This window comes from Ailuropoda melanoleuca, chromosome 8 (genome assembly GCF_002007445.2).
Source record: "Ailuropoda melanoleuca isolate Jingjing chromosome 8, ASM200744v2, whole genome shotgun sequence".
Lineage (NCBI taxonomy): Eukaryota > Metazoa > Chordata > Mammalia > Carnivora > Ursidae > Ailuropoda > Ailuropoda melanoleuca.
In genome coordinates, this window is record NC_048225.1 from 72,083,169 (window position 1) to 72,099,282 (window position 16,114).

Genomic DNA, 16,114 nt, shown 5'->3' on the forward strand with positions numbered 1-16,114 from the left:
AATAGTCCCCCATCCCGTAGATGGTCTATAGAATTGTTTCTGATTATGCTTCTTGCTTTTGTAGGGACATAGAACTTCTCTGTAGCCATAAGTGGTTTTCTTTCTGGCTTTCCATTATCCCAGATCCTTCCCATTTTATTAGGAAGAAACCACCTACACACACACACACACACACACAAATGAACATAAGCTAAGTTTTCCTTGAAGATCTTTTAGCTGTTTTTTATGTTAGTTATGTCCCACAGTTATATGACTTTCTGTAAACTTCGTTTAGAATTTGTGCTTGCTTGTTATGGTAATGCAGTAACAGGCATAGACATTGTTATTATTTCCTCGTAGGGCATCTGAAGTTTAAGCTATTATTGGTGAATTTCACTTTGACTGCCTTAAGTTTACTGACAGACAAATTCCACCAGGGGTGGCTCTCACATTACTTGGTCTGTAGCATTATTTAAGTAGCCAGTTGGGCCGGTGAGGCTGGGTGTTAGAGGCAGGCAAACCCATAGGGCAGTAAGATTTGTACTGTCAGATTTGTCCTGAGCTGCAGATTTCTTTTTTTTTGTTTAATTGGGGTAAAATGTATATACCATAAAATTAACCATTTAAGGCGAACAGTTCGGTGGCATGTAGTACGTTGATAGTTCGGGCAGCCACCTCCTCTGTCTAGCTCTGAAATGTTTCCATCAACCCACAAGGAAACCTTGACTCATTAAGCAGTCGCCCTCCGTTTTCCTCTCCCCGCAGCCCCTGTCTCTATAGATTTACCTATTCTGGGTGTTTCCTACAAATGGAGTCATAGGCTGTGTGACCTTGTTTGTGTCCAGCTTCCTTCCCTTGGCGTAATGTTTCCGAGGTTCATCCCTGTTGTAGTTTGTATAATGCTTCATCCCTTTTATTGGCTGAGTAATACTCCGTTGCATGTGCGTACCTCAGTTCGTCTATCCAGTCATCTGTTGACGGACATTTGGGTTGTTTCTGCGTTTTGGCTGTCGTGAGTAGTGCTGCTGTGAACATTCGTGTCCAAGGATTTGTTTGAGTACCTGTTTTCACTTCTTTTGGGTGTATTCCTAGCAGTGAAATGGAGGGGTCATACAGTAATTCTATGTTTAACTTTTTAAAAAACCATCAAACTCATTGCCGCAGCAGCTGAACCCTGCTACGTTTCCAGAGCCAATGTCCAAGGATTCCAATTTCTCCACGTTCCTGCCAACACTTATTTCCCCTTTTTTCCCTGTTAATAGGTATCCTAATGGGTTGAATAATCTACTTTTATTTATTTTTAATAATGTACTTCAAAAGTAGCAACTCTGCACTCTTTTTTCCAGTCGTGTCTTTGTGCATCTCCCTCTATATTATGGTCAGAATGTCTTGTAGTATTGAGATGAGCAGCGGCTAGTAATAAACCATGTTTGCATCTGAACCATTAAATTTTCCCTTTTCATACCTTGGCGGTTCAGGCCTCACCCTGTAACCCCAGACTGCTCTTAAATCCTAATCTCACCTTCTTCTTAGCCATGCTAGAACTCTCAAAGCACTTTGTACCTTTCTTTGAGCAAATACCATCTTCTGCCTTCTTTGTTTGAGGATGGTGACTGTACTTTATTCCTGTTTGTGTTCTACCTTCTGCCGTCTTTTTGTAGGTAACTTTATTGTGCTTGTCTTTCACATTATAATTATTTATGTTTTTGTCTGTCACCCATAGTTAACTGTGAGCAACTTTCAGTATGGGAGTATGACTTGTTTACCTTTGTAAACCGAGGACCTAATAGAATATCTAAAATTGTTCATTTGGATTCCTGAATGTTAAACTTGCATTATTATGTCTTCTAGTTCTGGTAGAGAAACGCTTGCCGTTTTCCTTCTTCAAATAGCCACTTCCTGTTAATTCCATCTCATCCTCTTAAGATTCAGCCAAAATGTTGCCTCCAAGAAGTTTTCCCTGGCATCATCTTTTCCCTTCTTCCTTAAAGGCCCCTTTATGTGTCCCAGTCCCAGCGTGTGAATATCTGCTGTTGCCCTTGCCATGTTGTGGGTACCTTTTGATGAAACTGGAACCACAGTTGTTACCTCTGCACCCCCACTAGACTCCCCATCCCTTTTTCCTCTTTACTTTCTCACAGCACTTATTTCTATCTAATTGTATCTTTTCATTTTTGTTGACTCTTTCCCCACACTAAAATGTAAGGTCTATGAAGACATGGTTTCTGTCTCTCTTCTTTCCTGTTCTATCTCTTGCATCTAGAACGGTGTCTGCCACGTAGATACTCAGTGAGTTGTTCTTTAACGAGTGAATTAATAGGCCTGAGGGCTACTTAAGAGCAAGGACTGTGTCGTTTTCTTCTTTATATAATCTTAGCACTTGGCACAGCAATGCACAGTAAACCTTGACTGTAGCATTTATTCTTAGAGCAGGATCTTTCTCTATGTTATATATTCTTGGTTCTCTTTTGTTGTTGCTTATATAATTATGGAAGAGCAGAAAATGCACAGAAGCAGAAAGAATAGTCTCAGGTCAAATGGGCGATGATTCAGTCATAAATTTCATGTAGATAGTCATAACAATAGGTTTATCAAAAGGTGTTCCCTAGAAAGGTAAAACCGTTCATTTGAAAGGACAGATTTCTTTCCACTTGTAAAGATGGACAGATGGACAACCCTGTTGGTTAAGGAGTTAATCATTTAGGAAACAGCCAAAGAATCTCTATATCAGTATTCCAAAGTAGTCACTATCAGAAGAGATGAAAAACAATAAAGGTAGTATAGAGTTTGAGATGGACCAGATTTATAAGAGGAGATCACATGCACCGCAGATCAGATTAAGTTCCCAGTTTAATTAACCAATGACACCAGCTGTTCTTGGAAGCCATGTAGCTTCAGCACAGGTGTAGTGGATTTAATTGGCTTTCCCCTTGTCCCCAGTATTCTTCACTGGGTGGGGGTAAGCAGCTGCTTATGACCCTCTCTCCTTTCAAGTAGGGTCCTAACAGATCTGAGAAGAAAAAGGGTGCCTTGTCCTTTTATATATTCAGGGTTTAGGTCTCCACTCAGAGTAAATAATTTTTGATCCTCCTTTGAAATCTGGGAATATTTACAAATATTTTCAGGGATTCCAGAAATCTCAATTCTCTGTAACCAACATCGTGACTCTGATTTAATTCTGTTTGGTGATGTGAGCGATTCTGAGTCCTTGGTGTGAGCACCACGGTAACAAATCTGTTCCTGTGTGTTTAGCGAAAGAATCTGAGGCCACTGACAGTAGAAGAAAGGGATTTTTTTTTCCTTTTTAAAATATGGTTTCCTTTAGACATAGCTGTATCCTGAAGAGATTTCTGAAAAGATACTACTTTACGTTTTAATTTCTGGCCTTAAAGGGTCGATCTGTTTGAAAAATACTAATGTTAACTCTTAAGTAAGGGTTAAGTGTCCTTACTTAAGAAAAACTAGGCTGTATAGGCGTTAAGATTTGGGAAAGATTGGCATGCCTGCGTGGCTCGGTTGGTTGAGCGTTCCACTCTTGATTTCAGCTCAGGTCATGATCTCAGGGTCATGAGATGGAGCCCTGCGTCGGGCTCCGAGCTAGGCTTGGAGCCTGCTTAGGATTCTCTCTCTTCCTCTCCCTCTGCACCTCACCCCCCCCCAAAAAAAAAAGATTTGGGAAAGATCATTTCTAGTTAGAGTGGCCCTTAAAGAGGGTAGATTCCAGGCTGCATGTTGAGCAATACCTGGGACTTTGAGACCCAGAGAAGATGGTGGAGGACATCTGCATTTGGGTCCTGTTGTAAGGTGTCACCTTAGTTTTCTCTCTGTCTCCTCCTTCCTCCACCCATTTTTCTCCTCCTATCTGTGTCCTTCCCTCCCTAGTATGTTGGGCTTCCTGTCCCATTTATACATTTCAGCATTAGAGTTTGGAGGGTATAGATCTCCATTCTCATTTATGGAGAAGTAACTGTAGGAATAGCCTAAATGAGCAAACTGTTCCCCCTCGTCCAGAACTCTAATACTTTCTTTCTGTCTTGCTGTTTTTCTTTTCTGAAAATGACTACCTTTTGGTTACTGAGAAAATTGTACTGTCTGATTTGAGCCCACCACCTCCCTCTGCTTTATATATTTTTCTTTCACCCATCCTCTCCTTTTCATTTGCATTTAAAAAATACCCTTTTCCATTATTACGATCCTCCACTTTGCACTCTTAATTCTGTGTCTTCTCATTGCTTTCAAGTTCCTGCCCCATCTTTCACCCCATCTTGTTCTCACATGTTCAGTGTGTCCCTTCCTGTAGACTCTTCCCTCGCAGTCTTGAGGTACGTGTGGGTTTATCGGCCCGCAGACCCCCACCCCACCCGCAGTCTGTACAGCTTTCAACAACCATCCTGTCTCACTCCCGCCACTGCCACACTTGAGGAAGGAGCGTCACCCGCTACTGTGGCTTCATTGCCACCTGCTTCTTCCTTTGCTTCTTGCCATCCGGATGTGTCCTTGAAATTTTACTATAACTGTTTGTCATTGTGGATGTTTTATTGTTTTACTGTCAATGTAGTAATCTTAGAAACCTGTATGTACCCACGTATGTACGGTTTAAGTACTCCTGTGTCTACCACTCTATGAAACAGAATGTTACCATGTCCCAGGAGGCCACTGTTGGTCCACCCTGGTCATCGTCCCTTCTTCCGCCACAGAGGTATAACAGTCATCCTAAATTCAGTATTAATGGTCACATTGCTTTTCTTTCTAATTTTTTTCATCTGTATATTTACTGTCCTCAATTAATACTTAGATTCATCTGTTGCCGTGATAGAAATCGAATCCTACTGTGTTCTGACTGGTTTCTTTTGTTCAACATTATGTTTTTGAGATTCATCCAAGTGCATGCATATGTTTATAATTCATTTTCACTGGATATAATATCCCATTATATGAATATATCACAAGTTTTCTATCCATTCTATTATTGATGGACATTTGGGTTATTTTTAGGCTTTTGTTATTACAGACATTATTGGTGTAAAGTAATTTTGTACTTATCTCTTATGCATATGCATGAAAGTCTCCAGAGTTTTCTTAGTAGTATAATTGCTGAACTTACTCCAGTGTTACTCAGTACTGCCAGCCAGTTTTCCAAAACATTTGTAGTGGTTGATATCGCTACCAACAGCAGATAAGAATTTCACAGTCTGGCCAAAACTTGATATTAACCAACTTGTAATTTTAGCCAATTTAGTGGCTGTAAAATGGTTTTGTATGGGGATTTTCATTTGCATTTCCCTAGTTTCTAAGGGGGCTGAACATCTTTTCTAGTGTTTGTGCACCATTTATGTTTCTTCTTTTGTGAAATTCCTGTTCAGTTGTTTTTTTCTATTGGTTTGACTTTTTTAATTGATTCAAGGAATTTTCTGTGTGCTCTGAATAGTAACCCTTTGTTGCTTGTATGTATTACAAATATTTTCTCCTCTTCATTCTCTTTATGTAGCACTTTGATGAACAAAGCTTTTAATTTTGAAGTAGTCGAACTTAAATCTTTTCATTTTTGGGGTCTTGATAAAGAAATCCTTTTCCCAAGGTTATAATGATGTACACTTAGTTTGTCTTCTGAAAATGTAATAATTTCATACTTTACATTTAGGCCTTTAATCCTTCTGAAACTTTCCTTCCTTCCTCCCTCCTAGCCACCTTAGGTCGCTCCCTCCCTCCCTCTTTTCCTTCCTTCCTTCCTTCCTTCCTTCCTTCCTTCCTTCCTTCCTTCCTTCCTCTTTCTTTTATATGGTATGAATTGATCTAATTTCGTTTTTTTCCCAAATGGTTACCCAGTTATCCTTTTATTGAAAACGTCATCCTTTCCTCACTGATGTGCAATACTACCTATCACGTTGCAAGTGTCTAAAGATGTGTGGCTTCCAGACTCGACTCTGGTCTGTCTGTCACTGTACTAATACTACACTGTTCTAATTATTGTTGCTCTATGATAACTCATAATATCTTGACAGTACAGGACCTTCAACTCATTTTTTTTTTAAAGCATTTTGACCCTTTGCCCTTCTAGTTAATGTTTAGAATCATAGCGCATCTACCTGGCTGAGTTGGAAGAGCATGTGACTGTTGATCTTGGGATCATGAGTTCAAGTCCCATGTTGGGTACAGAGATTACTGGGGGAAAAAAAGTTTAAAATAAATAATTTTAGAATCAATCTGTCAATTAAACACACATCCCAACCCTGAGAAAGAAAGGATGGAAAAAGAGAAAGAAAATAACTTGTTGAGATTTTGATACAAAATTGCTTTGAATCCATAGATCAGTTTGGAAAGAACTGATTAATATCTTTACAATGTTGAGTCTTCCAGTAAATGAGCATTTATTTATGTCTTCTTTATAATTTTTAAATAAGGTTTTATAGTTTTCTACTGACTAGGACTTGCTATAGTTTTTATTTGTTTTTATAATGTTTATATTTGGTGTATAAAAGCAATTTTAAAATAGATTTTGTGTGCTGTAACCTTATTAAACTCTTTTTGAGGTACAGGTCTGTGATTCATCAGTCTTATATAATACCCAGTGCTCATTACATCACATGCGCTCCTTAATGTCCATCACCCAGTTACTCCATCCCTCAATCCCCCTCCCCTCCAGCAACCCTCAGTTTGTTTTCTATGATTAAGACTCTCTTATGGTTTGTCTCCCTCTCTGGTTTCGTCTTATTTTTTCTTCTCTTCCCCTATGATCCTCTGCCTTGTTTCCTAAATTCCACATATCAGTGAGATCGTATGGTAATTGTCTTTCTCTGATTGACATGTTTTGCTTAGCATAATACCATCTAGTCTAGTTCCAGCCACATCATTGCAAATGGCAAGGTTTCATTTTTTATGGCTGTGTAATATTCCATTGGATATATACACCACATCTTTTTTATCCATTCATCTGTCAATGGACATCTGGCTCTTTCCATAGTTTGGCTATTATGAACATTGCTGCTATAAACACTGGGGTGCAGATGCCCCATTGGATCACTACATTTGTATCTTTGGGAGTAAATACCCAGTAGTGTAATTGCTGGGTCGTGGAGTATATCTATTTTCAACGTTCTGAGGAACCTCCACACTGTTTTCCAGAGTGGCTGCACCAACTTACATTCCCACCAACAGTGTAGGAAGGTTACTCTTTCTCTGCATCCTTGCCAGCGTCTGTCATTTCCTGACTTGTTAATTTTAGCCATTCTGACTGGTGTGAGGCGGTATCTCATTGTGGTTTTGATTTATATTTGCCTGATGCCGAATGATGGTAAGCATTTTTTCATGTGTCTGTTGGCCATTTCTATATATTCTTTGGAGAAATGTCTGTTCATGTCTTCTGCCCATTTCTTGATTGGATTATTTGTTCTTTGGGTGTTGAGTTTGGTAAGTTCTTTATAGATTTTGGATACAAGCCCTTTATCTGATACGTCATTTACCAATATCTTCTCCCATTCTGTCGGTTGTTTTTTGGTTTTGTCGACTGTCTCCTTTGCTGTGCGAAAAGCTTTTTATCTTGATGAAGTCCCAATAGTTCGTTTTTCCTTTGTTTCCCTTGCCTTTGGAGATATGTCCAGCAAGAAGTTGCTGCGGCCCGGGTTGAAGAGGTTGCTGCCTGCATTCTCCTCTAGGATTTTGATGGATTCTTGTCTCACATTTAGGTCTTTTCATTCATTTTTAGTCTATTTTTGTGTATGGTGTAAGAAAATGGTCCAGTTTCATTCTTCTGCATGTGGCTGCCCAGTTTTCCCAGTACATTTTATTGAAGAGACTGTCCTTTTTCCATTGTTTATTATTCTTTCCTGCTTTGTCAAAGATTAGTTGACCATAGAGTTAGGGGTCCATTTTTCGGTTCTCTATTCTGTTCCATTGATCTATGTGCCTGTTTTTATGCCATTACCATACTGTCGTGGTGATTACAGCTTTGTAATAGAGCTTGAAGTCCGGCATTGTGATGCCACCAGTTTTAGTTTTCTTTTTCAACATTCCTTTGGCTATTTGGGGTCTTTACAAATTTTAGGATTGTTTGCTCCAGCTCTGTGAAAAATGTTGATGGTATTTTGATAGAGATTACATTGAATGTGTAGATTGCTCTACGTAGCATAGACATTTTAACAATATTTGTTCTTCCAATCCATGAGCATGGAATGTTTTTCCATTTCTTTATGTCTTTCTCAATTTCTTTCATAAGTGTTCAATAGTTTTCCGAGTACAGATCCATTGTCTCTTTGGTTAGGTTTATTCCTAGGTATCTTACATTTTTTGGTGTAATTGTAAATGGGATTGATTCCTTAATTTCTCTTTTCCTCTGTCTCATTGTCTGTGTATAGAAATGCAACTGATTTCTGTGCATGGATTTTATATCCTGCCACTTTGCTGAATTCCTGTATGAGATCTAGCAATTTTGGGGTGGAGTCTTTTTTTTAAAGACTTGTTTATTTGTCAGAGAGAGGGGGAAAGAGAGAGCACAAACAAGGGGAGGGAAGGCAGAGGGAGAAGCAGGCTCCCCGCTGAGCAAGGAAACCCGATGCAGTATGCAATCCCAGGACCCTGGGATCATGACCTGAGCTGATGGCAGATGCTTAACCAACCGAGCCACCCGGGCATCCTTGGGGCGGAGTCTTTTGGGTTTTCCATATAGAGTATCATGTCATTTGCAAAGAGTTTTACTTCTTCTTTGGCAATTCTGATACCTTTTATTTCTTTTTGTTATCTGATTGCTGAGGCTAGGACCTCTAGTCCTATGTTGAATAGCAGTGATGATAGTGGACATCCCTGCTTGTGTCCCCGACCTTAAGGAAAAAGCTCTCAGTTTTTCCCCGTTGAGAATGATGTTCGCTGTGGTTTTTTTGTAGATGGCTTTTATCATACTGAGGTATGTTCTCTCTATCCCCACACTGTGAAGAGTTTTAATCAAGAAAGGATACTGTACTTTGTCAATGCTTTTTCTACATCTATTGAGAGGATCATATGGTTCTTATCCTTTATTTTATTTATGTAGTGTATCATGTTGATTGATTTGCGGATATTGAACCATGCTTACATCCCAGGAATACATCCCACTTGGTCGTGGTGAATAATCCTTTCAATGTACTGTTGGATCCTACTGGCTAATGTTTTGGTGAGAATTTTGGCACCCATGTTCATCAGGGATAGTGGTCTGTAATTCTCCTTTTTGGTGGGGTCTTTGCCTGATTTGGGGATCAAGGTAATTCTGGCCTCAGAGTTTGGAAGTTTTCCTTCCATTTCTATTTTTTGAAACAGCTTCAGAAGAATAGGTATTAATTCTTCTTTAAATGTTTTGTAGAATTCCCCTGGGAAGCCATCTGGCCCTGGGCTCTTGTTTGTTGGGAGGACTTTTTTTTATTACTGCTTCAATTTCCTTGCTGGTTATGCGTCTGTTCAGGTTTTCTTTTTGTTCCTGGTTCAGTTTTGGTAGTTTATACATCTCTAGGAATGCATCCAATTCTTTCCGATTGCCTAATTTGTTGGCATATAGTTGCTCATAATATGTTCTTATAATTGTTTGTATTTCTTTGGTGTTGGTTGTGATCTCTCCTCTTTCATTCATGATTTTATTCGTTTGGGTCCTTTCTCTTTTCTTTTTGACAAGTCTGACCAGGGGTTTATCAATCTTATTAATTCTTTGAAAGAACTATCTCCTAGTTTCGTTGCTCTGTTCTGCTGTTCTTTTGGTTTCTATTTCATTGATTTCTGCTCTAATCTTTATTATTTCTCTTCTCCTGCTGGGTTTAAGTTTTATTTGCCGTTCTTCCTCCAGCTCCTTTAAGTGTAAGGTTAGATTGTGTATTTGCCACCTTTCTTGTTTCTTGAGAAAGGGTTGTATTGCTATATACTTCCCTCTTACGACTGCCTTTGCTGCATCCCAAAGATTTTCAATAGTTGTGTTTTCATTTTCATTTCTTTACATGAATTTTTTAAATTTGTCTTTGATTGCTTAGTTGACCCATTCATTCTTTAGTAGGATGCTCTTTAGCCTCTGTGTATTTGAGTTCTTTCCAAATTTCTGCTTGTGATTGAGTTCCAGCTTAAAAGCATTGTGGTCTGAAAATATGCAGGGAATGATCCCAGTCTTTTGGTACTGGTTGAGACCTGATTTGTGACCCAGTATGTGATCTTTTCTGGAGAATGTTCCATGGACACTGGAGAAGAATGTGTATTCTGTTGCTTTAGATTGGAATGTTCTGAATATATCTGTGAAGTCCATCTTGTCCAGTGTGTCATTCAAAGCCCTTATTTCCTTGTTAACCTTCTGTTTAGATGATCTTCCATTGCAATGACGGGTGTGTTAAAGTCTCCTACTATTAATTGTATTATTATTGATGTGTTTCTTTAATTTTGTTATTAACTTACGTAATTGGCTGCTCCCATGTTAGGGGCATAAATGTTTACAATTGTTAGATCTTCTTGTTAGATAGACCCTTTAAGTATGATATAGTGTCCTTCCTCATCTCTTATTACAGTCTTTGGTTTAAAATCTAGTTTGATATAGGGATTGCCACCCCAGCTTTCTTTTGATGTCCATTAGCATGATAAATGGTTTTCCATCCCCTCACTTTAAATCTGGAGGTGTCTTTGGGTCTAAAATGAGTCTTGCAGACAGCATATTGATGGGTCTTGCTTTTTTATCCAATCTGATATCCTGTGTCTTTTGATTGGGGCATTTAGCCCATTTACATTCAGAGTAACTATTGAAAGATATGAATTTAGTGCCATTGTATTACTTTTAAAGTGACTGTTACTGTATATTGTCTCTGTTTCTTTCTAGTCTGTGTTACTTTTGGGCTCTCTCTTTGCTCTCCCCTTTCAATATTTCTTGTAGGTCTGCTTTGGTGATCGCAAATTCTTTTAGCTTCTGTTTGTCCTGGAACATTTTTATCACTCCTACTTTCAGTGACAGCCTAGTTGGATAAAGTATTCTTGGCTGCATATTTTTCTTGTTTAGTACCCTGAATATATCATGCCAGTTCTTTCTGGCCTGCCGGGTCTCTGTGGATAGGTCTGCTGCCAGCCTAGTGTTTCTACCCTTGTAGGTTACAGATCTCTTGTCCCGAGCTGCTTTCAGGATTTTCTCTTTGTCTCTGAGATTTGTAAGTTTCCCTATTAGATGTCGGGGTGTTGACCTATTTTTATTGATTTTGAGGGGGGAGAGGGGGTTCTCTCTGCCTCCTGGATTTTAATGTCTGTTTCCTTTCGCAGGGAAGTTCTCTGCTATAATTTGCTCCAGTATACCTTCTGCCTCTCTCTCTCTCTCTCTTTCCTCTTCTTCTGGGATCCCAATTATTCTAATACTGTTTCACTTTATGGTATTATTTATCTCCCGAATACTCGTCTCGTGGTCCAGTAGTTGTTTATCTTTTTCTCAGCTTCTTTATTCTCCATCATTTGGTTGTCTATGTCACTAATTCTTTTTTGCCTCATTTATCCTAGCAGTTAGAGCCTCCATTTTTATTGCATCTCATTAATAGCTTTTTTGATTTCGACTTAGATTTTAGTTCTTTTATTTTTCCAGAAGGGGATTCTCTAGTGTCTTCTATGCTTTTTTCGAGCCCAGATTGTATCTTTATCATTGTTACTCTGAATTCTAGTTCCAACATCTTATGTCCATACTGATTTGGTCCACTTATTAAACTCTTTTATTCTAGAAATAGATCATTAGATTCCTTAGGATACTCTCTACATATTATCAGATCATCTGAAAAGAAAGTTTTGTTTCTTTTTCCAGCTGATGGATTTTCTTTTCTTACCTTGTTTGTTGCCTGAGCCTTCCAGTACCTGGCATCCTTATCTTGTTCTTAATCTTAAAGGAAATACTTTTAATGTTATTCTTTATCAAGTTAAGGAAGTTTCTTTCTGTTCCTATACCTAGAATTTTTATCGTAAGTGGATGTTGAATTTTATCTAAGGATTTTCTTCTTCCTTTGAGTCAATTATATGATTTCTCCCCTTTAATGAATGTGATGAATCACATTGATTTTTTTTTTAACCCCAAACGAACTTTGCATTCCTGAGATAAATCCATGGTAGTCATAATATTTTACCTTATTAGATTATTTTTGCTAGTACTATTTAGGATATTTTTATACATGTTTTTGAGTAAAACTGGCATGTAGTTTTTTTTCTTTTTTGTACTCATCTTTGTCAGGTTTTGGTAGTGAGGTTATGCTGACCTCATAAAATGAGTTAGGGATTGTTTACCTTTTTTCCCCGTACTCTGGAAAAGTTGCATAAGACTGGAATTATTTGTCCCTTGGATTTCTGGAAGCAAGCAGAGTAAAATTGTCTAGGTTTCCATTTTTCCTTTTGGGAAGATTCTTACTTACAAATTAAATTTCTTCAAATGCTGTAGGACCCTTGGGATTTTCTGTTTCTTCTTGAGTCAGTCTTAATATGTTATGTTTTCTAGAGAGTAATCCATTTCTAAGTTTTAATTTTATTGGCATATATTTTATATTGGTTCATGGTATCCTCTTTTTAGTATCTGCAGCATTTTTTGATTATGTCCTTCTTTCTGTAATCCTTAAATTATTTGCTCCTTCTCTTTTATTTTTTTCTTCAGTCTTACTGGAAGTTTGTAAGCTATATGATTATTTTGAAAGAACCAAGTTGGTATTTCCATTATGTGTTTTTTTTCCTATTTCATTAAGTTTTGGCCTTACCTTTATTACTACCTTTCATCTATTCTCTTTGGATTAATTTCTTTTTCATTGTTTGATCCTGTTCTGTACCATTTGACATTAGTAAACTGCCCCATCCTTGTAGCTTTCTTTTGCCTGGGTCCTGAAGCACACTGGTCCTGAGGGATTTTTCCCCTTCTATTTTCTAACTGCTTCCTCTCTGGTTCTCTGTGTTTTTACAACTCCTAATGTAGGTGCCCTCTTATCTTCAGGCTTCTTTTCTCTATATCCACTCTTGGTTGATTGACACTTTTACTCCAAATTTCAACTATCACTTCTCTGTGAATAATTACACAGAATCAGGGGGCGTTGTCCTTGTCTTGGCTCTTGCACTCCCAGTACTGTCTTCATACTCAAGTCAGATGTGTGTTTGTCTGTCTGTCTGTTCCCCTCTCCTTTTCTTTTAGCCCAGTTTAGTTCTTTGTTTTACAGGAATGACTTCTATGCGATATTTACTTTCTTCCATCCCTTACGTCCTCATGGAGCCTCAGAATTTTACTTAAAAAAAGACCTGCGGTTGCATCTTCCATCTCTATTTATTTGAATTATTGTCCAGGAATGTTCTTTTACTTTACTAGCTTTGGGTACCATGCCTTAATGCATCCCCCCAAGACGGTAGAGCCAGGGCACTTAAATAGTATTACCTGTAGGCCACTGTAGTAGGCTCTATACCAGGGATAGAAGTCAGTCAACCTTGTCATATGTGCTCTGTGATTTACAAGGGGTATATCATTTTTGTGGCAACTTGAAAGTGGAACCACTGGGTAGAATTTTCATGGTCTCCATGAGAGTGAAATATTTGGTTCTGGAAGACTTCCTTTACTGGTGATGTGTTAATCTCTAAGTGCTTGTCTCTATTTTTAAAACTCATCTTCTTTCAGCCTTGTGGATTTATGTAATACATATTGAACATAATTCTCTAATGGTGCACAATCTTAAAATCATCCCAAGTAATGATTTTCTGCATAGAAATAGATACAGCAGCTAATGACAAAATGTGTAACTTTAAAATAATGAAATTTCTGTATGTGGGCTATGAAAGTGACCCTAATTTAAATTTTATTTCATACTAGTTTCTCACTACTTGACACAAGTATATGCCCTTTTAATTTCATTAACTATGTATGTCTAGATAGTTCTTTCATTTTCTGTTCATGGAAAGCTAGGAAAAAACCATAAAACAACGATCACTGGGATGTTTCAAGTAGGTGAAATGTGTAGACACTCCTTTTGTATTCATCTCAAGAAAACCTTAAGTAGTTCTTTTGAGTCATGTGATCTACCTCATTACTCTTGTTAAAATGACACATTTGCTAGAAGTTAGTTAGGATATATAATGGCAGAAGTCAGTAGCCATTTAGAAATACTGCCTTAAAGTTCTGGCATATCCTGTCCTGACTGGTGTTCTCTGTGCGTGCACACACAGGAGTAAGGACGGGCAGATGGGTTGTTTGAGTGGCAGGAAATGGAAGTTCCGCACCACAGTCACGTGCCGGTTCCTTGCAGGTTAGAGTTCAAGGAATTCTGGTAATTTCTAAATAATATCTGGATATTATATAGTTTGAAAACAATGTATTATATCCTTAAAAAATATTTCTGAATATTAGGATGGTATGTCTTTCCATAAATTAGTCCTATTCTAGCATCAGATTGCATAAGTGGTTAAAACACACAAGCATAACATTTAGAAGATTATAATTATAGCAGAGCTCTTGCTAATTAGATATATGCAGCAATCTATACTTTGAGATTAAAGAAATTAGTAAAACTGTTTTGTTGATCATGTAAATGATCGTTTTTGCCATCAGATTGTCATGTACTGAAAGTATAAGTTAAGAATAAATCCTCTTGCAAAGTCACCAGTGAATTTCTTCTTCCCATGCCAAATATTGAGAAAGGGAGACCAGAAGAGAGGTTCAGTCCCTCCTTGGAAGTCTGTCTGTGCCATTGTTTACAGCAGTAGTAGTGATAATAACCTCCTCCTTAATGCCCGTAAGTGCCATGCTTATTCTGACCCCAATCACTGCATCACTTCTGAATTCTGCAACACTGTCTTATGATTAGAATTCATTATTTATATTTTTGTTTGTTTCTTAAGCTTTATGTTCACTTACTTGTCCTACAGTCCTCCCTCTAGAAGAGAAAACATTTTACTGTATTTTATCTTTCTTTTAAATCCCTTCTCATCCATGGAGGTACTTAGGAAAGTGCGTATACATAATAGATATCTGAGAAATGCTCGTGGCTGAAGTCTAGTGCTTTATTTCAGCTGAGTTTGTTTTTAATAGTTACGTGCTTTGTTCACTTTCTAGGCACACAAACCAATGGTCTGGACTTTCAGAAGCAGCCTGTGCCCGTTGGAGGAGCAATCTCAACAGCCCAGGCCCAGGCTTTCCTTGGACATCTCCATCAGGTAGAATGCTCTGCCCAACCATAAGGGAGGGCAAAAACTGGAAGCGTGGAATGTTAAGGCCTGGGGAAGTTATTTCAGTGTGTGGGACTTTTTAAATTGATTAAAGCCTAGTGCTAATCGCATCTGATTGTGTCCTTTTGAATGGTTAGTCTGGCATCATAGTTTAATTGACTGTATAGCTATTGATCTCACAGCTTTGTGAAAAAAAGAATTCTTTGTTATGAATGGAATGTACATAACAACTGGGTTACTGTTTTTGTCACTGTGGGTCTGTGATGGCTCACTGAAGATTACTAAATGACAGAGTCATCCAAAAGGATGTAGCCACCATTGCCCGAGACCTACCGTGTAAGGCTCTCAATTCAGAATATGTCTTCATAAAATGTGTCTTTATGTGTCTTCTGAGCTCATAAAAATATGTTTTTAGACTACCTGAGCTTTCTATAAAAGAAGCTTCTGCACTTGAAACAGGTGCAATTTTAGAAGTCCTCTAAAGCCCATTTATTCACAAATTCAAAGGGATAGTATGCAGGCGGCAATTAATGTCTTCTGCTCGAGTAAAGCCCTGCTTGACACACTTTTGCTCTGGTGCGTAGCTTTGCTTATGTTTTTGAAAGTAGAGAAATTTCTATATGAAACTTCTAGATAAAATATTAAGATGATTTGGCATCTAAAATAATTTAAGAATATATTGTAGAAAACCAAAAGTGTTATTTTCATGTCGATTTTCTTCTAAAAACATTTGTAGGGGTGGCTGGGTGGCTTAGTCAGTTAAGCATCTGCATTCAGCTCAGGTCATGATCTCAGGGTCCTGGGATCGAGCCCCACATCAGGCTCCCTGCTCAGCGGGAGTCTGCTTCTCCCTTTCCCTCTGTGCTCTCTCTCTCAAATAAATAAATAAATAAATAAATAAATAAATAAATAAATAATCTTTTAAAAATAAATTAAAAAATAAAAACATTTTTAGCCTCCAACAAATTTTCTGGTTTCTTAGAGGAATACC

At 38.0% G+C, this 16,114-nt stretch overlaps 1 protein-coding gene across 8 annotated transcripts in view; it reads left to right on the top strand.

The window, feature by feature from the left end:
- POU2F1 (POU class 2 homeobox 1) overlaps window positions 1-16,114 on the top strand; it is a 175,274-nt gene that overhangs the window by 110,113 nt on the left and 49,047 nt on the right. For all 8 annotated transcript variants that reach the window (XM_034666676.1, XM_034666674.1, XM_034666678.1 and 5 more), the window contains one exon: window positions 15,011-15,111. In XM_034666676.1, coding sequence (XP_034522567.1) covers window positions 15,011-15,111 — 101 coding nt within the window. The remainder of the gene's footprint in view (window positions 1-15,010; window positions 15,112-16,114) is intronic.